The following is a 24,236-nucleotide window of genomic DNA, read 5'->3' as shown; positions in this document are numbered from 1 at the left end:
AGCCAATAATAAGAGCAACTTTGGGGTTACCAGGTTGTGAAAAACCCAGTCACCATGTTTCCTGCTGATGGATCATGCACATGTGGCATTAATAATGGCTGATAAACTATTAATGCCAACATTAACATGCCACTAATATCATCTGCATGGTATTATAGTATAAATATAATGGTATTATAGTATAAATATTAAATTGACTTTGAGAGCTTTTACATAATCTGTCAAGCCTGCAGTAACTAGAGGGTTATAGTCCACGTTATCTAGTTTTTTTAGTGAACAGAAGATAGAGAGAGAGAGAGAGAGAGAGAGAGAGAGAGAGAGAGAGAGAGAGAGAGAGAGAGAGAGAGAGAGAGAGAGAGAGAGAGAGAGAGAGAGAGAGAGAGAGAGAGAGAGAGAGAGAGAGAGAGAGAGAGAGAGAGAGAGAGAGAGAGAGAGAGAGGTGGAGAGAGAGAGAGAGAACATTTAAGTTGTTGATCAATACCATTATATTGCCAAATATTTGATAGTTCATAGATTGTTTTTTATTTATAACTGAGTACGTGTGATATTGCAATATTGTAAATGACCACATGGTGTCGCCGTCGTATTGAGGACTTTAGACTTGTGTTTGACTTTTATTTTGAGAGGTCGTGCAGGTAGATTAACACAGTCGTGCTGCTTTGTGAACACATTGACATAAAATGGAAAAACATTATTTCAAAACAGGTCATAGGTTAAGAAACGATTCCTCTCTCACACATCTCTCTCTCTCCCGCTCTCTCTCCCCTCCTCCTCCTCGTACTACCCAATTCGCCGACACAAAATAAACCCCCTGCCACTCCCCTTTTATGTGCCTGGTCTCCTCGGGCAGCGCCAGGGAGTCCAGCAGGGCACAGTTCCATTCAGAATGAAGAATATGATCCGTCTATAATCTATCGATTGAGGGATCGGACTCATTGAGTCACAGGGGGGTTAGATCGGACGCTGGTGTGTGGATGGTGGAGACATCCGTCTACCTCTCGGGATCACGGCGGCATCTTCTCCGCCTTCCCCCACTTTCCTGAGAAGGTGAAGCGGCCTCTATAATAACAGCGTCCGCCGCTATGAGGCGAATAACGGGGAAGGCGAAGGATGAAACTTTGATCGAGCTGCAGAGCGCCACGGATTCACAGACCACAGGTAAGTAAACCAAACAATGAGCTCATTCAACATTTAACAAGGTCTGAGGAGGGCATAACGGAATCTATGGCATCATGTGTCCCATGCTTGTATCTGCAAAAGTGATGTTATTTACTGCCTCTGCTTTGAAGAACACGTTTCCATCATGGAGCCTTTATAGAACACTACTATAGCAAAGCATTCAACTTAAAAGAAACAGTGTCACCTCACAATCCAGTAAAAATGTCCTTATTTTAAGATATCTTTTTTAGTAATTTTAGTGCCAGAATGTCAATTTGAAATTTGAGTGTCACTCTATTACATATAACTTGGTTATTTTTCATCTACGCATGTTTCTTCCACAGCATAATAAAGATATTAGGGCTGGGCAATAAAACAAGATCAATATTTTAATAATCATAATGTATTTTAAATCAATCGCAATATAACAAAAGTCCAATATGTATGGCAACATATTACTTATACATTAGAGTGAGGATATATCACATATTGATCTACCTCAGGGTTATCAAATGTTTAGTTGTTCATCTAATCGAGCGAAAATCAGGCTTCAAACTTCAAAGAAATAATAATGTGACATTATTTTGATAATCATCACAAATATCAAGATTTAAAAGTCTATTGATATCGTCTTTGGCCAAATTATACAGCCCTACAAGATCTACTCTTTAAAAAAAAGTTATGAACCTTGTGCCAGTTTGACAGCTGTTGATTTCATGGGTCAGCATAAAGTGGAGGAGTTTGGGAAGGATCTGGGTTATCACAGTCAGAGGTCAGAGGTCAACAAGCAGGATTAACCCACAATTTAAATTTAAACTGGCTCATGTGTGCATCATTATAAAGTGAGTTATAGCAGGGATCCTGTATCACAAACACACACATGGGTGTTTGTGTGTGTGCACTGTACAGTCTTGGGATTTGCAAGGCAGGAATGTCCCTTTAAACCTGTGACTGTGTGGTCACTGAGGCAGATTTGTACCTTTCAGACATCTTCATCTCCATTATAACATTTTCAATGGAGATTAGGTTAAACTAGCAAAAGGGCAAAATTGTCCCAAGTGAATCACCCGAGTAAAGAAATCCATGTCCCCCTCCTGGTCGTGAGTATTTGTGTAGATATGGGATTACGTTGTCTGAGATACTCAGGCTTCACTGGCTAAACAGCAAACCACTCTCAGCCTGTGGTTTCAGACAGCGTGCTCACTCATACTCATGACATTAGTGTGATGGAGCTGAAATGGCCTGTCATTATTTGTTGTTGTCGTTCACACTAATCACCAGTGTCACCAGAAAATGGAGTTAAGGTAATGGTTTGTGCTTTCACAGAGGACTTCATCTCAATAGTGGAGGGCTGTGGTCTATTAAGCCCAGAATTATCTTACCCATGGTTGAACAGTTTGTGAAGATGACATACCGGGGCTGTCAAACTGAGGAAAGAGCACTTTGCACAAATAAACCTGGATCTTCCATGAATCATTCCCCATAGGAAAACAGTGAAAAGTTTAAAAACACATCAACACCTCGCAATGTTTAAGAAACTGAAAAACTGCACCAAAATTTGAAGTGTGTTTTCCCTGACCCATGCCACATCCATCCACTAGGTTTCATGGATATCCGCCTGTAGCTCTTGTGTATCCTTCCTTAAAAACACAAAATAGATAAAGAAACGTGTGTGGTTAAGATTAGCTGATCTACCATAACGAGAGGCTCAGCTAAAAGTTCTGAACAGTGCATGAATTAAGAAACTTATTTTACCCTCAGGTTAGTCTGATGTACTCTGGAGTTTCCAGTGTCTGCTGATATTATTTCCCAACAGTTGTATTCCCACTTACATAATACACGTCTCACTTATCTCGAGGGATTAAAATTCTTCATTTTAACCAGTATTATCCTCTCAATGATGTTTTAAACTCTTTTTAAAACTGCATTAGCCAAAGCCCAGATGTCTGGAGACGTCCAGTAATCGTGTCGAATAGGTCATGAGGCAATTTCCAGCAGAAATCTGCAGTTTGGGATCCATAACATGAAAAGTAAAGCGCACATGAAGAGTGGGCCTTCTCTAAATACAGTTAGTGTGTGGCGTGTGTTGACTGTCCTTATCTTTTGAGCCCTGCTTGTCAAAACACAAAATGACTTGAGAGTATTGCAAAAGTCTGCTGCTCTTTTGATAAGAGCAGTGCTGCATTTCACAGAAGACAGTTAAGACACCAAAGTCCGACTTAGTCCTAAAATAAAACTAAAAAATTGTTTTTGAATCTCTGTTCTTAATGGAGCCTTTATGATCAGAGGCGGTATATTAGTCAATTATTTTTATTGGCCAATATTGCCCTATCACAGATATATCTGTGTCGTCTCATATGATGTCTGATATATGAAGAGTTTTTGAGAACAGCAATAGTGCTGCAAATTAATGCATTTTTCTTAGTTTCCTTGGCTTCATTTTTCATGTCGTTATCAAAACATAATTTCTCTTGGTTTGGCATTGGCCTGGTGCCCGACCAGCCCTGCATTATCATAAGAGGAAAATCCAAATGATATGTATCCGAGCATTCACTTAGAACCAGTCCATCGAGTGAACATAATGAAATCTCAGAGCTTTTCAGTTTGTAATCACCCCCCACATTATTGTGTTAATCAGTTGTTCGTTAATAAAGACACGTGCCTGCTTTTTTCAGGGTGAGCTACGGGTTAATGGACTGTCCCTTGTTCTGCAGAAGCTTTGTTCAGGCTCTTATCAGAACAGACCTTCAGCTTCCTGTGACAGAGGAGGGCGTCTGTCTTCACGTTGCTTTATGTGTTTGGAGTGTTTCCTCTTGTTCGCAGGTGGCCAAACACCGATTAATAGAAGGTCATGAGTGATGTCCTTCAGCTGGATGAGCACCAGATGTACTGTGACATTATTTACAGTGTGGATGGTGTCTAAACCTGAAACACCACAACACCTCCAATACAGAGGTACTTGTTGGTGTCATGTAAATTCAGTGAGTCTTTTAAACTGGACTTAAAGCTCTGCAGTGTTTTTCTTTTCTGCATTTGCTGGGGTCGGCCCGGTAATTTTTTTGAAACAAATGACTCACGTTAAGAGAACTTTCCTTCCATTTAGGGAGATTTCACTTTGCCATCTGCAGCCGGGTCGGTGAATTTATCTTCCAGTCAGAGGTGAAACAGAGCCAAAGAGTTGCTATGGAAACAGACCTTGTGATGTCATTACCGTCTTTGATGGAGGCAGGATACTTAATCAGACTTAGAGAGCAACCGAGTTTTCCCCTCGGTGAACTAGAGGTCAGCCACAGTCGATTTATTTGTGCCATTTCATTGTGTTTCTTTATAGACTTTCTTTTTCTTAGATTAAAGTCAAATGCTCTGTGCCTCGCTTTGCTTTGGCCTGATGGGCCTTTTTGCACATGTGCAGGAAACACTGAGGTTTATGCGGCAGCTCTTTAATGAGAGACTGTGCCTGACGGAGCTATATTTATCATTGTACAGTGTCATTTGATAAACGTTGCCTTATCTTATTATATAGCGACAGAAACGAGCATGAATTTATGAACCTGCCGTCTTACATGAATTATATCCAAGAAAACCACTGGGTTATGTCTGTGTTGACCAGTTTTCCTTGTAGAGAGTCGCTCTCCTCTTTTCTCAAACATGCATTTCTTAACATGGTATTTTTAGTACGCTGTGTCGTGTATTTGGAAGATAATACATTGCTCTCTGGGCCCTGAACACAGCCTCTTGTGTACGCGTTTGTGGTATTTTTAAACTGATCAAGCCTTCCGGGGATTGTCAGGAAGTATGCCCTTGAGACAGCAGCATCCTGATGATAAGAAACTGACTTCGTAAAAAAAAAGGAAGATTGGGATGGGGTTGTCCATTTGTCCCCTTTTTATGAACTTAATATTGTGGAAATGCCCTGAGGAAATCTCTTAAAATCTTTGCACAAATGTCAACTTGGACCAAACGTTAAACTGAATAGTATATGGGGTCAAAGAGCGATGTCACTCTTTCTCGTCTACTCAATATCCCAGGCATGCCTTGAGGGAATTCCTTCAACTTGGTCACAATTATTCATTAAGATTAAATAAAGTGCTTCGATTTTGGTGCTGAAAGGTCAGGGTCATGCTGAACTCAGGTTCCTCACATTCTTTTGAATGTGATACATCAGAAACACTAGGAGGGGATTTCATCGCCTCTGTCAAAAACGTCCACTTGGACTCACGGATGAACTGATCAGGATTTGATGGTTAAAGTTCAAGATTACTGTGAGAACAATCTTTTTTTTAATACAAGCTCCTTTACTTCACTTCCTAACAGTCGGTCTAGTTTGTTAATGGTTTACTCTCCCTGCACTTCATAAATATCTGGTTTTCTCTGTTTTATGTATTGTTTTATATTAATATGTTTATTACCATCTTTATAGGCTATTAGCACAGCATTAGCACGATGTCCTTAAACTATTCAATTCCTCAAGGTCATGACGACTTGACGAAGTCCATTGGTCAATGGAGCTCCGATACATGAAACATATTACTGGTTTTCTTTTTAACTGCATAAATTTCAGATTGGTATTTTATATCTCAAAAGTTCACACAAGGGCTCTGAATACAGGTTTGAATGGAACAGTTTGTGAACTATAGTGAGCTGACTCAACAGGAAACATGCTGAAGGAGATAGGATAGAGAGGATGTAATGTCATAGAGGACACAGGTCCAGGCCACGCTCAGTGTATTGTGGTTTCATGGCAGCATGTTGAAAACTACATCTACCACACAATCAAGAATTATTTTACGTTTTGTTAATGACCTGTTATTATTTAACTTTTCTCCGCTAGTATCTGTCACATCTGTTTCTCACACATCTGTCATGAATAGAACTCCTGCCTCAAGGGAGAGACTGTGACATGACTGTTTCACTTCCCTTCAGAGACGTCATAATCCCGAGCTGTGGTGTGTGTTTGAGGATGTATCAGGAAAAACAGATTGTACAAGTTTTCAATCTAATAAAAGGAGATTTACCGGTTTGACAGGAGTAAGATTCAAAATCTTTTAGTATCACACAAGTTATACAAGTAAAACTGAGTTTAGTTAAGTTAAGTAAGTGATAAAGGTGGCCTGATAAATGTTCACTTCCTGATACCGATTTGGATACCTTTGTACCAATCTAATATTAGTGCATTTAAAAAGTGATTTTTTTATTGTTGTATGCACCTGGCTCAGGTCAAACCTTTTGAAAAACAAATCCACACAGAGAATGAATGTCATAAAACTTCTTTTATTATTTAGTATGACATCATAGCTGAAGAGGAACACTAATTGAACACTTACTTCCTTTAAATTGAAATCTAAATGTTTTATGAGATTGCGAGTATGACGTAATGCCACCCCTCGAAACCGAAGTGTTACATATAGCACATGTCAGGTCAATACAGTGATATATTGCCAAAATTGCATTGACATTTTAGCTATCCCTGGCAAATGCTACACTTCGGGTAATCACGTCTTCTTTGCTGCTCTGAAAGCAATATTTGGATGTGGCAGTACAGTGCAGCTACTGTTTGGAAGCAGTTGAGAAGAAGGGATTTATCACAGTTTATCTCTGTGAAACTAATAAACATTGAAGACGTGTTGTCGGATAAGAACATAAACTTGTGTACCCTCCAAGTCCCCAGATGACGTTTTTGGTAGTAGGCAATAACAATGATATATATATATATACTATTATGACATAAGGATATTGATTACATAAGACATAATACAAATGTTATATCGAATAAGACGGAACTTACATACACTTTAAAATATTGCACAGTTGTGTGTAGGTTTGTGTCGCGTGCAGTGTTTGTCGAGTTGCACAGTGTTGATTGCAGGGTTGTTAAACTGGGTGGTGCGAACATCACTGAAGAGCTACACAAGATCCAGTATGAAGCAGTTTGGCTCATTTTAAAAATGTTTTTTCACCGAGTTAAATTTACATTTTGCAGCTGACCACCAGCACTGCTTGTTACTGTGCTGCTCATGGAAATCCTGGTTGATTCCTGCAGCCGTTAAAATGTTCCTATGGGCTTTGAAGTTATTTATTTTCTGTGAGACTTTTATGTCCAATTAGGCCCATGGCTCTGTTTTACGAGAACCACTCTTGGATGCATTTTACAATCAAGAATTTCTCGACTCTCACTGCACATCTACCTCTCCTGACCTGCCATTTAATACTTCTTCCTAACCTGTGTCTGTATGTCCTTTTTTAAAGATGGTCCTGCAGTGTTGACTGCATTCAAGATAAACCTGCTCTCAGGTACGGGCAGATCGGAGGCTTGATGTGATGCCTGTCTCTCCGTGCTCGCACCATCATCATCCTCCTCATCCTCGGCCGTCCCTCTTGTCATCCATTTGCTTATCAGGCTGAATGCTCCTCAGTAGCTGCCCATATTTCTCGTTGTGTTATTGCTGTTAATTCGTTGCTGGCTTCCGGTTTGTCTGTCCATCACACGCAGATGTCTGTTTCTCTATCTGATCTCTCAGCTTCTGGCTGCAGCTGCGGAGCCGGGCTGCTGGAAGCGCAGTGTTCTGTCTTCATGGCTGGGAAGTCAAATCAGCAAGGATGCATGCTCTCATATACTTTAATGTGACACATTCACATGGTCATGTTACAATTAGGGCTGGTGTACCCTGTGCAGACATATAACTTTATCAACCATGACATTATAATATTTAACAACGTTATAATTTGACATAAACAGCCCAGATTTCGTAGGACACTGCTATAGGGACTTTTATCCTAGACACATACAACTTGTTTACATTTTAGGAAGAAGTATTGTGATCTTTCATTTAAGTTTAAATAGTAGCAATTTTTCAGCTACTCAGATTTCTTTCTTTAAAGTTATTAATAACTACATCTGTCAAATGATGTGTGGTAAATGTGATAAAGCAGAGTAGAAAGTAGGATAAAAACGTAAAATACAAACTGAACCTAGTACAGAACTTGAGTAAACCTCTTTCCATCACTGCTGGTGAACATGTGCGTTTAGAAAGTGTCATGTGTCGTTTACGATGACTCCGTAATGGATGGAAGAATATGCATTATGTAGTGTGCTTGTGTGTGGGTTAATGGTGGTGTGTGTGGGGGTGGCTGACATATTCGTTCACGTCCTCTTGCCAGACAAACACTAGACACTGGATGTCAGTTCAGATTTGGAAACATTGGTTCCCACATGTTGTGATGACTCACTCTGAGATACAGTGAAGAGGTGACGCTCTCCTGCCGGTTACTCATGCAAAAAGAAACTGTGGAGTAGTAAATATGCAGCTCATGTGGGGGCTATGATCCAGAGGTGCATTTAGAGGAGGGGGATTTAAAGGGAATAGAGAAGTCTTCTGGTTGCAGTGATTAAGGTTTAGGATTGATGCAGCTCGTCAGAAGTGGAATTTTCTTGTGTGGAGAGAAAAGGAACAGCCTCTGCTGTGTTTTTATACTCTGCATGATCAGCACAATACCACCAATAGCCCCCTATTCTCATATATTGTGGGCCTGATTCACTGTAGAGCTCCTCTTCTAATATCTTAAATTACTCAGGGTGAGGGAGAATCGTCTGGATGTGATCCCTCCTTGCTTGCTTGCAGGGCTCTGTAGATCTGACACAACAGTTTTGAACCTATTGTCGTAGAAACACAGACAGATATGTCTCTATGGGCCTGTTCTTTCCCATGGGAATACACTTGGTCCAACATGTTCTTTACTTTAAGAGAGGATTTGAGGGCTAAGTGGGAGGACAAGTGTAATAATCCCTCTCTGTATCTCATAAGCTGCTTTCAACCATGCACTGGAGTCTGGACATTTTCCTGGCTGAAAGGGAGAAGGCAAATGTGACCGTATCACTTACTCCTCACATTTTCCGGAACTTTTACAGCCAGTCCAGCTAGTAAAATGTCCAGCAAATGCCTTAGTGAGCCCATGTAAGAATACAGCAGGAAAACGTTGAATAAATGTAAAGATGATTTTGCGAACATGGGACGGATGCAAAAGTACAAAAAAAAAATCTGAACCAATACAAATATCTCAGGATGAAGAAGAGGAGCCATACAGAAGAGGCAGATGAAGATGTCAACGTTGAGCTTTGGCTGATGAAGGCTGATGGCGATGTCAATGGGTTGTAAACAAAAACGTTATGTCCTGCCTCCTGTATGCTCTAACCAGAGGCCGACCCTCATCTTAATGTTACATACATTGTCCTGTTGTTGTCAAAGCATCTGACCTGGACCTCCTCCTGTTGCTACCTCATTTGTGAAGGACAAACACTGGACATTTTCCGGAGTTCATGTGTAATAACAGTTGTTGTAAGACATCAGATAACAAGCAAGGTTAAATAAGTACATCTCACTCATCTTAGTCTGGGCTTTGACACCAGCTGACTATTGGGACATTAGTTCTCTTCCAGCTGGTGGTTTAAAGGTTCATTTTAAATCTGAGCCCGTCCCCCCATGCTACTGGAATTATTTTTTTTTAACAAGTTGGCATTTTGCTGGTGGATGATCACATGAGAATTTGTCAGCTGCTGTAAATAGCAGCTGACGTGTTATTGGGTCACGGGTGATAAGTGTGTGAATAAACTTACTTTCAAATGAGCTCAGTTAATCTGTGGCCCTGTAAGTACGAGTACTAAAGCTTATTAGTAAATAGCCTGGATGAATATCAATATACAGTGGACGTTTCCAGTGAATTATTTAGTCATTCTGTCTGCACTGTCCTGTTTGCTGCTCAGTTCTGCACTCTGTGTATGACCCCTGTCATTTATTTGTTCCTCAGTGGAAGTAGATATAACACACTGCTGGTCCTTTGCTTCTGTTTGCTCAGGCTCAGCAACCAGGATCTGATTGCCGCCTGTGCACAGTTGGAGTCAGGACAAACAAGTAGAGAAAGATAAAATAGGAAAGAGGGGAAAAAACGCTAAGAAGAAAGAAAATACTCAGCTGCGGAGTGATCGTTGCTTCCCACGAGCCCAGTAGAAAAATGTCCCTGTCATTTGCCCTTTGTATACCTCAGAGATTCCTGTGGTCCCACTGAAATGCCTTATTTACACAGCTTTTTAAGTAAGTCTGCGTAGAAACACCACCGTCCCTCTGTCATTGGCTCACACTGCTGTCAGTCAGACCACTGTCTAATCAGAGGTGGCCGTTTGTGCTGAAGCTGAAGGAGGCTGGAGATCTTTGTCTCCTTTGTTTTCTGAGCGTGTTTCATCCAGAGGGAGGTTATATGGACTCCTGATACAGCAGCCATCTCAGTCCCTGGTCCCTCCCCCCTCTCGGGTGTGCTCATGCACGTTCCAGCCCCCCCCCCCCTCCCGGAAGTGCTGCTTTCCCACTGTTCAGGGAATTAATCAAGAGAAGGGGGGTTGGAGCAGGCAGCGAGCCGAGCAGTGCTACATGAGCACATTCCCTCAGCCACAGTCTGCCATGCAGGGAGAGGGAGGCACTGCTGGAATGTAGTGTGTCATTGTATTAGAGATGAAGAGGACTGAGAGAGAGTGTTTATGTGTGCGCGCCATTGCCTTTGTGTGTCTCAGCTCTTTCCTTTCTATAAATACACATTTCACTTCAAGACAACACCTCTTTAAATATTAATGATTAGCACTCGGTTTGGTTTACACAACAAATGTAAACCAGATACCTACTAGAATGTTACACAGTAGAGCTTGTACCTCTGCCAAGACCCAGCAGTCCCCTTATGAAACCACAATGAAATTCACTTCATCCAGAATATTTGTGTAGGAACTGCACTCTAAATATGAGTTTTTTCATCAAGATTTATGAATTATTCGCTGAGAAATCATACGAAATTGTTTGAAAATTCCCTATCTCATAATGTTTAAGAGAGATAAATCTGCCCACTGATTTGGATCCGAACCAAAATGTAATGAGGTCTTTTCTGACCCATATCAGGACTTTCATGTAAATCCATCTCATAGTTTTTTTTACCAATCCTGCTAACTAACAAACAAACAAACACAGGAGAAATATAACTGTTCTTGGTGAAGGTAATGAAAAGTATTGACCCTTAAACCCAGTTGTATGACACATATTTACTGTACCTTCTAATGTGATTGTTGTATTTTTCTTTTGCAGATGAAAACAATGGAAATGGCGTCAGTTTATTATCTGAACGAGGGACGTTGCCTGGAAATACAGAAGTAAGTTTTAATGTATCTGTTGGCTTGTCAACGCAAATCATCTATATGAAGCCAGAAACAACAGTTGACTTAGCTTAGCATGAATACCCTAAAACTGCTTTTCTGACACTGTATCAGGCTATAAGAAATCCCAAATTGAACTTTGAATGTTGCTTTATTAAGTAATATCCTTCTTTGATTTGGTCTAAAGTCCAAAATAAATAGTATTACAAGCAAATTGTTCAAGGGTTATTTAATATCTGCAAAGCCTGTGCGCTTTTATTTGTGGCCAAAAGATTGTTGTGTGTTATGTCAGTGTTTATGATTGTGTGGTTTTTGCCGACTTATTCACTGATCCTTTGTTGAATCACTGGCCTAATTACCGAGTCACAAGACCTCGGTGTGTCAAAGAGCTTGTTTCATTCCTCTGACCACCAGAATCAGACAGGAGCCTGTTAGTCTGTGATACAGTGAGTCCATCAAGCAGATGGTTTATCCATCAGACTTCATAGCACTGAATAAATTATGTCTCAGTTCTCCTCAGTGCTAGTCTGATCTATAAAAATCCTAATATGATTCAATAACACTATGAGGAGCTGTGAGCAAGAGCAAGGGCATCACTTGGGGAAGGGTTCAGAAAGCCAAAGAAAATACTGCACTCTTTGTGTATTCATAAATATTGCCTCTCAGAAATCACCAGACATTATATGTTCTTCCTCCAAACACTGACATCATGAATGCAGCTGAATTGAAAGTGAACCTTTTTCAAAAGTCATGTTAAAGTGAAACATGAGTGGTGGTGTAAACCTCTAAAACATCAGGTTATTTAACAGTGTGGAAAAGTAACTGTCAAGATTCTGTCAGTCTCATAAAAGATATATCTAGCATTCACATCTTAATCCACAGTGTTGTGACAGCACAGCAAATAAAGGCACATACAGAGAATTATAGACGCTGATGACAGTAAAACGAGCACATGTTGACCATTTAATGTTGAATAAATTTTCACAGATTGATCTTTTCCAGCAAGAAAGTTGTTTTGAATAGATATTAGATAATCGGTCAAATCAGAAGATTAATGTTCTGAACAGACAAAGGTTTTAAGTTTCTCGTATAGCATCAAAACATGTACATGTAAAAAAACGAATAACTCAAATATAAAGCATCAGAACTTTTATTTCCCTCCATCAACGTTTTTTTGTATGATGACAGGTTGTGGTTTACTGTAGAGTCTAGAGTTTATTTTGGGGTTTCTACAGTTGTCATGGCGCTCATCTAAGCTATTCTTCAAAAAGCGACATTTTTCCTGAAATACTTTTCTATTCTATCCTCTGCACTGTCGAGAGATGTCTAATCCAAGGAATGAGTAGTTCACAATAATCTTACTGTTCATCTATCAGATTTTGAGCCTGTGGTTTGTGTCTTCAAGTCTAATGTCTGTGCACCTGTTTTCCAAGTTGCATGTTTCTGTTTGCTTTCACATCCTGCTCTGTGAGAGTAATTTCATGTTTATTGTTTGTCCCTCAGACTGAAAAGCTTCACCCAAACAAAGACACAGTTTTCTTCAGGGACGGAGTTCGGAGGATAGACTTTGTCTTGTCTTATGTGGATGACAAAGATGGAGAAAAGAAACAGGTTAGTGTAACAGAACAGACTCGTGTTTCCTGACTACTCAGCATTTTGTCACTGTGACATCAAAACCACTAGAACAGGAAGGCGTGCGGTACTGCGAGAGGAAGTGAGAATCAAAGAGTTACAGAGTTGATGTCTTCCCCAAGTGCAGCACCTCTTTTTCCACCTTAGATATTTTGTTTTGCATCTGCCCCGTGGAGGAATATCATCAACATGTCCTCTCAATCGCTGCAAATGTTCTGGTGTATTCTCAAATTGGCTCACTATGACATTTTCCATATATTTTACCAGGGGGCTGGCATGAAAAGTTCAGGGAAATGTTTGGAGCAACACACTCAGACCTTTGCATTCTCACATTCAGCCCCTCGAGAAAAGTTATGCAGTTGCCAACAAATTTTCATTCATACTGTTAAAGTGGCTATAATCAATATTTTGTAAAATAACAGTTCACCTCTGCGTGTACACGGTTGTTTATCTCTCATCACAAGTTTACTCACATTGACCCCCACTCGGTCCTTAGAGCTCATTCTGAAAACATCTCTCAGCTCAACAGAGTCGATGCAGAGTCGATGTTCTAAACACAATGAACAGAAACGTTACTTATAAGCAAAGTAAGAGTCAATTAAACCCTGAAATTAATATGATAAACTTAAACTAAATAACTTTAAATAGAAAATCCCTAATTTACTTCACAAAGAAACACAATTTATATATATTTTTAGAATTATATAGAGAAACATGTGCAGTAGTTTGCACAGTGGTCAACTGGCTAGCTAGTGAACACTAAAGGGAAACCCCCAGAACATAGGCCGCCCCATTAAACAACTGATTTAACGTTAGAGTTCCTTTTTAACATAATTCGACAAACTGTAACAATGAAACCAATTCTATATTTCACAATGTCCTTTGTTGTTTCTCGGTTAATTTGTTACTTACCAGGTAAAATGTTTTTAAGGGCAGTGAATGAGTGTGTGTGTTGCTTATTTTTCAGCAGTATTTTGCTTTGTGAGTCAGAATGGCACTGCAGCGACTGACTCCAGCTAATTACTGCCACCTACTGTCATGAGGGCGTAACATGACACGAGAGAAAAAACCTGAGAAACAAATGACTATTCTTTCATTCTGTTTACTGAAAAGTAAACACACGGCCACTCTCACACAATGATGAAGACGTGTCACAGCAAAAGAGAACTCAAATTTGAACCTCACTTTTAAGTAGTAAAGTAGTCTGTCGTCTTGATTGTCTTTCTTTCCTGTAAGTTTAATATTTGTTTGCCATATTTTCTTTTGACAAATATTTATAAAATGTGATTTATGAATGAAACATCTACATCTGATAATTATAATCCTACATCTCTCTGTCCCCTGAGGAACTGACCCCCTCCCGAAAATCCATTCGGAAAAACCAACAGTAATTTGAGAAGTGTCGTTTTTTTTTTTTTTTGAGAAGCCACGTCTGTTTTTCTGCACCGACCTCAGGCCCAGTCGCCTTTTTGAGATTCTCGAAATATGACTCAAAGGTCTGCAGCTTTGTTTCATCTGTGTAAAGTGGACGCAGCAGAAAAAACCCGCTGAGACCACGTGTGTGGTTTGTGTTATGTCCACAGGAAAGGAGGAGGGAGTTTGAGGCCAACCTGGAGAAAACCGGACTGGAGCTGGAGACAGAGGACAAATCAGTAAGAAAATCAGCCGCAGAGTAGCTGCACCACCTAGTGGCTGGTTGGCCGATGCACCACATTCGACAGAAAGCTATCTTAAAGGGATCTCTCAGTTGTAGACACGTGAAACTGCCTTTTTTTCCAAGTCTTGGAAACTGCAGTGAGGTGAGCAATATTCTTCTTCTTCTCTATATGTGCTCGTATCAGGACTCTAAAGACCAGAAGACGTATTTCCTGAAGATCCACGCTCCATGGGAAGTTCTAACCACCTACGCTGATGTCTTAAAAGTCAAAGTTCCCTTCAAGGAGAGTGATATCCCCCACGCCCAGGAGGTCCCACTGGAGTGGCTATCGCATCCTTTCCGTCTGCCGGACTATATAATGCACCCACAACCGGACTACTTCACCTATCCCTTCGACAAGAACAAGACGGACTTCTTCCTCATCAATGACAAAGACTCGTTCTTTCCACCGTCCACGAGAAACAGGATTGTGAGTGATTTCCTCCCTTTAATCTGAATTCACTTGTTACATTGCCTCATCTAAGGTTTTAGTATTTATGAATGAAAATGCTACCACAATGTAACCAAGATGCACCAAATGGTGATCACTGTCTCCTATATAAGCCAGATCTATTTCATTGAGATCCATGAATTATGTGGTCTTGGGTACGGTGATGTTTTTTTTTTTAAATCAACCAGACTGGGGAAAAACATATCCACCCTGACGAATATAACAATGAGGCAAAATGCATTTAGCAAAATGAATCCAATGAAACCAAATCCTTTAATCCCTTTTTAATTCCCTTCCTTGTTGTTAGGTGTTCTACCTCCTGGCTCGTTGTCCGTACTTTAAAGAGGGTTGCAAAGAGAAAGACAAGACGGGAATCAAGCGATTAATCAGCAACGGGACCTACACAGCGGCCTTCCCACTTCATGATGTAAGAACACAAAGAAGAAATAACATGAATGTGATGAGGTCAAACAATTAAAGTACATTAAATATAGGTAAAAGATACTTTCAGATAGTACCACCTTCATTTTCGGAGACTTTTGACTTGTAAGTCATTACAGAGAGGGGATCATGGTGACTCACGCTGACTTTTTTATCGGTAATTCCTCACAGGTTAAGATTGCACATGCATCATTTATGAGTTTAAGTAACCCAATTCCATATTAAATAGTCTGACACGTACTTCCTGCATCTCACACAACATTCAACTACTGTTAATATATTCCTCCATGATGATGAAACACATTGAGAGCAGCAGTTCTGCAGAATAAGTACATTTTAGTGTAAGTCCTACTTTTACTATTGCATTACAATACCTGTCCTTTTAGCTGACGCTTTTGTCCAAAGCGGCTTACATTTTTAGTACACTCAACATTTTATGAGGGGCCATTTTAGGGGTTTAGTATCTAGCCAAGGACACTTCTGCATGCAGATGGGGAAGAGTTGGGATTGAACCGGCAACCTTCATGTTGGAGAACGCCCGCTCTACCCCCTTGGCCACACTGCCCCGTCACTACAGTGACTTAGTGTACATCATATCAGCTGTTTATTTAGCTCATAACTAGCCATAGTATATAACTCAATTTCTTTTCCTTTTTACTTGCTGGAAAATGTGGTGAAACGGTGGAAAAGTTGGTCATTTTAGGAAATACGCTCATTCCCGGTCTTGTCAGGAACATTGATTACATTTCAAATTGTACATGTTTACTTTTCAAATATCTTGAGCTCAGCAGAGGTAATTCCACTGCTTGTTTTCCTTCCAGTGTCGATACTGGAAAAGGGCTAGAGACGCTGAATGTGAGAGCGAGCGCTTCAACCTGTACAGCCACTGGGCCCGGTTCCTTTGTTTCTACAAAGAGCAGCCGCTGAACCTCATCAGGTAAAACAGACGAGACCCGGATGCACTCAGCGTTTACAATCATCCCTTATTATGTTTTAGAGAAATGATATTAAAGTGATTCTCTGGCCGCAGGAAGTACTATGGGGAAAAGATCGGGATCTACTTTGCCTGGTTGGGCTTCTACACAGAGATGCTGTTCGTCGCAGCCGTCATGGGTGTCATATGCTTCACCTATGGAGTGCTCAGTTATGATGACAACCAATCAAGGTTAGTACCACTAGAGGGCGTCAGGGAGCTGATAACTCCATGGCAAAAAGTATGTAGAAGCTTAATGTGATTGCTAACCATTTTGTAACAAAACCATTGACATTCATATGCTGCTATATCAGCCTCTTTACTATCCTAACCAAACGTATAGAGACACCGATGTATTACAATCATATGCGATTGTTTAACAATTTAATCCAAAGCAATGGGAACTCACATGCTGCTATAACAGCCTCTTTAACATTATGGCCAAAGTATGTAGACACCCATAGATTACACTTAAATTGTTGTTGTTGACCAATTTATTCCTAAACCAACAAACATTCATGAACTGCTATAAAAGCCTCAAATCTTATTGGAAGGTTTTCTATGGAATCTGCAGACATTACCTCCAAAGCAGCCACAAGATCACCAGTGAGGTCATGACCTGGTGTTGTGTGTTGGTGTTTGATAAGGCCAGTCAAAGTATTTCTGTGTGCACGGGGGCAGTGTCATGTGGTTTGAACCCTAATGGTTGAATGCACTTATTGTAAGTCGCTTTGGATAAAAGCGTCAGCTAAATGAAATGTAATGTGATCTACCTTCGTTTATTCTCTTTGTCTTTCAGCAAAGAAATATGTGACGCTAATATTGGGGGCAGCATTCTGATGTGTCCACTTTGTGATAAAAAATGTCCTTTCTGGAAGCTCAACTCCACCTGTCTCTCATCCTGGGTAAAAAACATTTCTCTTCCTTAGTTGGACTCCACTTTGAAGACAGGGATCAAATCAGTGTTTATACTACATACTGACATACTGTGATACCATGTTGGTGGAAACACTAGACTAAGAATTTAAAGAATCTCTTATGAGGATTCAAACATACTGGTTAATCAAACTTGCAATCTATTCATACATAAAGAATACAAGGTCATAAATAGTATCCTGCTGTGTGAGTACATGTCACGTCCTTTATTTCTCCACTTAACCTCTTTTTATTTTCTCTCTCTCAGCAATCCCATCTGTTTGATAATGAGGGGACGGTGTTCTTTGCCATATTTATGGGGATTTGGGGTAAGTGTCTGTCTGTGAAGCTCATTCTCTGCCCCCCCTTCTCATGTAAGACAGATTTTCACTATTAAAACTTGCGCTTCAGCCCAGAGCAACTTTCCAGCACAATTATGTTGTTATGAACGAGCAGTTTGTCGGCGACGTGTCGGCCAAGTCACTGGCGTCATGCACAGCAGGCCGCCAAGTCGTGACGAGGGTCAAAGCACAGCTGAGACACATGTTTTCAGTTGGTGCTAAGGCCACAACTAGATTTAGGTCTTACAAATCTGTTCAAAGAAATACAGGGACAAGAAAATAACACTCGCAGAAACACTAGCTTCTCATCATAGAACAAAGTCTTTGTTCAGATTCTCACAGAAGAGTTTTACGACTGTTGACAGTGACTCTGTTTCTGGAGTTCTGGAAGCGGCGTCAGGCGCGGCTGGAGTACGAGTGGGACCTGGTGGATTTTGAGGAGGAGCAGCAGCAGCTTCAAATGCGCCCAGAGTTCGAGATCAGATGCACCAACAGGAGACTGAACAAGATCACGCAGGTGCTTTGGAGCCTTTCTGACTATAAACAAACGTGTGTGTTCTCAAAAAGATAAAATTATGACAATGGTATTTTATCTTCCAGGAAATGGAGCCTTATCTCCCCATCACCAGCAAGTGTGCTCGCTTCTGCCTCTCCACAGCCACCGTCATATTCTGGGTAAATATGTGTGTGTGTGTGTGTGTGTGTGAAAGCTATTTATATTATATCTATTATCAATTTCATGATAAGTCGCTTAGTATCAACAGCTGCATTTGTGTGTGTGTGTGTGAAAGCTATTTATATTATATCTATTATCAATTTCATGATAAGTCGCTTAGTATCAACAGCTGCATTTGTGTGTGTGTGTGCGTCTGTTTGTTTGTTCTCTACAGATCTCTCTTATAGTGGCCTGTATCATCGGGGTGATAGCCTACAGACTTGCCGTGTACGCCGCATTCGCCAGTATCATTAAAGACCCCATGAGGAAGATCCAGGTGGTGGGCCGGTTCATCACGCCGCAGCTGGCGACTTCTGCCACCGCCTCCTGCATCAACTTTGTCATCATCATGATCCTCAACTTCTTTTACGAGAGGGTGGCCATTTGGATCACCGATATGGGTGAGGAGGTTTTCGTCTGATGTCCACCGACATAAAGAAAACACCTTTGAACAGATTTAGAGGAATGTCTGGTGCCGATGGTTCAAACTCCTCTTTCCACAGAAATCCCAAAGACCCACCTGGAGTATGAGAACAGGCTGACCATGAAGATGTTTATGTTCCAGTTCGTCAACTACTACTCCTCCTGCTTCTACGTGGCCTTCTTCAAAGGGAAATTTGTGGGTTATCCTGGTGACTACTCCTACATGTTTGGCGAATGGAGCAATCTGAGGAACGAGGAGGTGAGATAGACCACATTAAACCATTCTCAAAGGACAATGATGAGTAAATAAACTGAGTTGTTATTCCTAAAGTTCATATTTCCAGAGGAGAGTGCATTAAAAACTAAGCGTGTTGTTGTCGCAGTGTGACCCTGGCGGCTGCCTCATTGAGCTGACCACGCAGCTGGTGATCGTCATGGCCGGGAAACAGTTATGGGGAAACATTCAGGAAGCTCTGCTGCCGTGAGTCCATCACATCTATGTGTCCCCCCCCCCCCCCAAGTAACATTAGGCCACAACAAGACAACATTTCTATCATATTCCGTTCTCTGCTACAAATTGTACGGAGTCATCATCAATAGATTTCCATTAATAAATACTGTATAGTTTTCCACCTTGCAAAATTTCAAGAACTTTCTATTTCACCTCACCTGGGAATGTCCTCAGCAAAAAACATTAGCTACAGATTTTAAACGTCTTGGCTCAGGAGGTTCAGAGTGTCGTTCATTAACACAAGGTCGGTGGTTTGATCCCCATCTCCTCCTGTCTGCATTTCAAAGTGTCCTTAGGCAAGTTACTGAACATCACATTGTGCCTGAATGTGATAGATGAGAGCTGGAAAGTGCAAGATAAATACAGTTCAACATTTAAGAGAGAGTGTAGACAGATTTGGACCAGGTTATCAACTGCGTCCGTGATCTGTTCAGTTCTTTGAGAAGATTCATAGGTTTAGATGAATTAACAAGTATGATTATTCAGAGTTGTGCCAATTCCAAAGTTGACATTGAATCATACCCAGATTAACGTGTGGTTCTTCTTCACGGGCTCCTCAACAGGTTGATGCGTAACTGGTGGAGCGGCAGGAAGGGGCGGCACAATCCTGAAAACCATTACAGCCGCTGGGAGCAAGACAACGTCCTGCTGAACTTCACCCAACTGGGCTTGTTCTACGAGTACCTGGAGATGGGTGAGATACTTCTGCTGGATTACTCGTGAAATGATTTGTAACAGGTCACATTTGTACAGACTCATAATATGCACCTCTCATATCACTGCGTTCTGCCTTTTCATTCTCATCACTATCTGTTCTCCCTCTTTGTCGTTCCAGTCGTCCAGTTTGGCTTCATCACTCTGTTCGTGGCCTCCTTCCCCTTGGCTCCGCTCTTGGCTCTGTTCAACAACATCCTGGAGATCAGGGTGGACGCCTGGAAGTTCACCACCCAGTTCAGACGGCCGGTGGCGTCCAAGGCGCGAAACATCGGCGCGTGGCAGGAGATACTCAACGCGGTGGCCATTTTATCCGTCGTTACCAATGTGAGTCAGTTAATGTAGTTTTGTTTGCGGAATTTTTACGAATATCTACATTTTCATGGACAATAATGTTTAGCTTTTGAACTGGAATGCTAACTATATAATGCAAACTAGATGAAACATCCAATTCAGCAGGAAACTAAGCATCAAATTCTGTTTGAAGATTGTTTGATTTACCACAGTTAAACATTTTAAAACGACAATCCTATGTGCTTCCTGTTGTTACAGGCGTTTATCATGGCGTTCACCTCAGACATGATACCCCGGATGGTCTATCTGTACGCCTACGGTAAAGACGCCAGCATGATGGGCTACGTCAACAACAGCCTGTCAATATACAACATCTCTCAAATCCCTGAACGCAACATGCCGGAGGAGCGGGAATACTCGTTTGATAACTTGACCTCCAACTGCAGGTATCAGAGAAAGAGCAACATGACATTTTACGGTGATGTAAAACAGAAAAGCTGAAAACAGATCGTTTAGAATTTATATCGATAATTGATCTTGAAAATTGTTCGTGGGTTAATTCTGTATCAATTGAATCTCATCAGAGTTCCTGACGGATGTAATTAAAATGATAATTCTCAGCTGAGACACTTAAATAGGATTTATTCTCAGCATGTATTCAAAATGTAATCAACGTAGACAAATAAATGTTCAAATTTGATAAAGTTCTCCGGTAGACAAACACATGAAACTTTGGACGTGTTCCTTTCCTTACATGGTCATAGGATGCAGAGGAAGTATTTGTTTCTAAGAAAGAGTTTTAAATGTCCAGTGATCAGAAATTAATCTTTACTTGAACTATTAAATCCTCTTCTATGGGACATAACAAGTCATTCGATGATGTATGTGGAACAAAAGGTCATGACCAAGAAAAGAAAGTGTGAATAGCCGAAGAGTAATCTTGCAAACTAACATACAAACAAATGCAGATAAGTTTGGAAGTTCTGCACTGTAATATTTACTGATCTACTTTACCAGCATATTCTCTATATGAATATATACATGAATCCTCATTTGACGCTCTTGTTGTTTTTGTTTAGATACCGTGATTACCGGTACCCTCCAGGCCACGACAAGGAGTACACCCACACCATGCAGTTCTGGCACATCCTAGCTGCCAAAATGGCCTTCATTATCACCATGGAGGTAAGACAACACACCTTCGGTTCTACATTACTCTCAGAATTAATCTATAACACTGATAGAACTCTTCATTGTGTGTTAATTCCTGCCTCTGCAGCACGTGGTCTTTGTGGTGAAGTTCTTCGTGGCGTGGATGATCCCGGACGTGCCGTCGGACGTGAAGGCGCGGTTCAAACGAGAGCGCTACCTGATCCAAGAGTACCTGCACAACTACGAGGTGGAGAAGCTCAAAATGCAGCTGAGCGCCAGTTTCATCACGGCGCCGCAGTCGGACACGTCCCTGATATCCGACACGCACGAGGTGTTGTCTGAGTGCCTGTAGCCGCGGCTTCACCCCTCCGACTAAACAAGCCAAGAAATGGACACGTGTGGGACTCGGGGCTGCTCAGAACGTCCATAGGATCCATGTGTAAGGGCTTTTGTCTTGGGGATAAAAGCGCGGCAATCTTTTAAATGTACATTAACATCCGGTCAAATATGCTCCTGCGAGAGGAAGCTGAGATGGATCTGAAAAACCAATCCAGCGCCATGTTTCACTGTGCTTCGTACTTTAAATCAGCTTCTTGAGGGACTGAAACTTTTCTGTGCCATAAGGAAATATCGGAAGGTGTCGGGACGGATACGAGTGTAGCTGCAGTTTGTATCGTTCGCCACGTGATGCATTCAAACTCATGACTGAGAGACTCTGTTTGTGCTTGTAGAGTTTAAGCTAGAGGTGTTTACCGCTTGAAATTAGTTGTAATTTCCCTTTAAATTAGCTGGATATGCAAACAATTTCATTTCCTTTTTTTGCATGTGGTTCATCTACTGAGAAAACTGAGATGAGGTCCGACTTGTTTATAGACATGTGTCAGTTGTGGAATAGTGTGAATGGTAATTGTGGCTGGAAGCTCCTATCATTTCCCTAAGAATGTACAAAACACTTATAATAGGTTTCAATATATCAGATCTGAAACACATTTATAATATAAGAGAATTTAATAGTCAGTGCTTAATCCTCAGACAGTTTCACTCAATTTCCTTTTAAATCATTTTTTTTAATCGGTAGCTGAATAATATTTGCTCCCACTTATCTGTAGCTGGGCTTTGAGACTTGTCAGTTTTTAGTTTTCATTGTGTTATATTTTGGGGAAAGCTCTTTAAAACTGTGCATTTGAAAACAAAGTACCTCCGTTTACACCTCGGTGAGACAGATGCTGCAGGCTCATCTTCCAAACGTGTTCCCAGCCTGCACCGGGACCAATAACAAGACTCGTACCCAAAGAACCAAATAACATGTTGGAAGATCTCCTGACAGATTTAATACAATCAGTGTGTGTGGACGGGCTCAGCTCGGTCGTGTGTCGGCCTCATTCCTCCTCGTGCTGCACTCAGACTTAAAATGGCCTTTTCTGTTTCACGTTGACAGGAGGCTCAAACAGTTGGAACCTTGATTTCTGAGATAATCATACAAGAGAAGGAACACATAAGAAATATAAACGTAATGCCTTTAGTAACCTCATCCTCTCTGACTGGATATTAAGTGTTGCTTTGGATGTAAAAATATAAATATTATCTGTTTTAATTGGTTGTGTAGCAATTAATTTATTGATCTGTTTCCTCTCTGTGACCTGATTCTTTTCTTATTTACAACCATCTCAACATTCTCATTTTAAGATCTTTTATTATCCGTTTACTTGTGACACTTTATTTCTTATTTTTTTTTACAATTTGTCGCAACCAAACAGTGTTAGCGCAGAAAGTTACTCAAGTGCATATTCATGCTATTGATTCCAAATTTGTCGAGCTACCAGAGAAGTTAAAAACCTGTGGGAGACACAAGTTCAGACTTATTTGTGATCTACACTGTAATTCATGCAGCTCACAGCAAATTATATCTGACCAATTGACCTGATTTACTCTAATCTGATTTACTCTATAATCTCAGGATCAAACCTCTTCCAGTGTCGGTCGAGCATCCCTGTTTGACACGATATGCAGATGTCAGACATGTGCGAGGGGTTAGGTCGGTGCATGATCCTGTAAGATGCTCGCTTTACCGAATATCCCAGCAATCAAATGCCTTAAATGTCTGTGTTTACTTGTTTTGTATGATTTTGTAACGGCAGCATTTCCTGTCTGACTTCAAAACCTGTTTCATGTCGCTGCTCCTTGTCTATACAAAGTAGTTGTTTTGTCTGGTTTGAGTTGCTGTTTTGTGTAAATATTGTGTATGTTACATTCTAACCTTACTGTAGCCTATTGTACAGAAACGCAGTAAAGGTGGTTATGTCCACAATAAATAAAGAAATACTACGTATTATTGTGAGTTTGGGGTTTTTGCACTTGACCACACCATAAGATTTCAACATCTAAGACTGTGACCTCCCTAAAACAAGACTTCAAAGAAGAAGGCCCCTCCCTCATCTCTTTTAGTTGGCTTCATTAGTTTAGCAAAACTCCTGGATGCCCATAACATACCGATTATGCTATTTGATCTAACAGACTGAGCCCAGAAAGCCGCATATTGCTGTTTGATGTAACTTTATACTTAAAATAAAATAAATAAAAAATACATTTATTAGTTCCTGAGTCTGAGAAACTGAAAAAAAAACTCTAGACTCT

General features: G+C 40.7%; 1 protein-coding gene across 2 annotated transcripts; it reads left to right on the top strand.

Annotated features, from left to right (window-relative positions):
• The first annotated feature begins 839 nt into the window (after positions 1-839).
• ano5b (anoctamin 5b) lies at positions 840-23,931 on the top strand. 2 transcript variants are annotated; one of them, XM_062383951.1, is made up of 21 exons: positions 840-1,158; positions 7,405-7,449; positions 11,277-11,341; positions 12,848-12,955; positions 14,560-14,628; positions 14,818-15,102; positions 15,431-15,550; positions 16,386-16,501; positions 16,595-16,729; positions 17,337-17,442; positions 17,721-17,781; positions 18,159-18,310; positions 18,394-18,468; positions 18,684-18,909; positions 19,012-19,190; positions 19,315-19,412; positions 20,006-20,136; positions 20,278-20,483; positions 20,709-20,896; positions 21,530-21,635; positions 21,730-23,931. In XM_062383951.1, exons 1-21 carry the CDS (start codon positions 1,083-1,085, stop codon positions 21,952-21,954), a joined length of 2,772 nt encoding a protein of 923 aa, XP_062239935.1. In that variant the 5' UTR covers positions 840-1,082; the 3' UTR covers positions 21,955-23,931. The 2 variants fall into 2 exon arrangements, with proteins under 2 accessions (XP_062239935.1, XP_062240019.1); XM_062384035.1 differs by lacking the exon at positions 7,405-7,449.
• The last annotated feature ends 305 nt before the right edge of the window (positions 23,932-24,236 follow it).

Source organism: Platichthys flesus, chromosome 1, assembly GCF_949316205.1.
Source record: "Platichthys flesus chromosome 1, fPlaFle2.1, whole genome shotgun sequence".
NCBI classification, from domain to species: Eukaryota; Metazoa; Chordata; class Actinopteri; order Pleuronectiformes; family Pleuronectidae; genus Platichthys; species Platichthys flesus.
The sequence above is the reverse complement of the archived record's forward strand: the minus strand, read 5'-3'. Positions and strand labels throughout refer to the sequence as shown.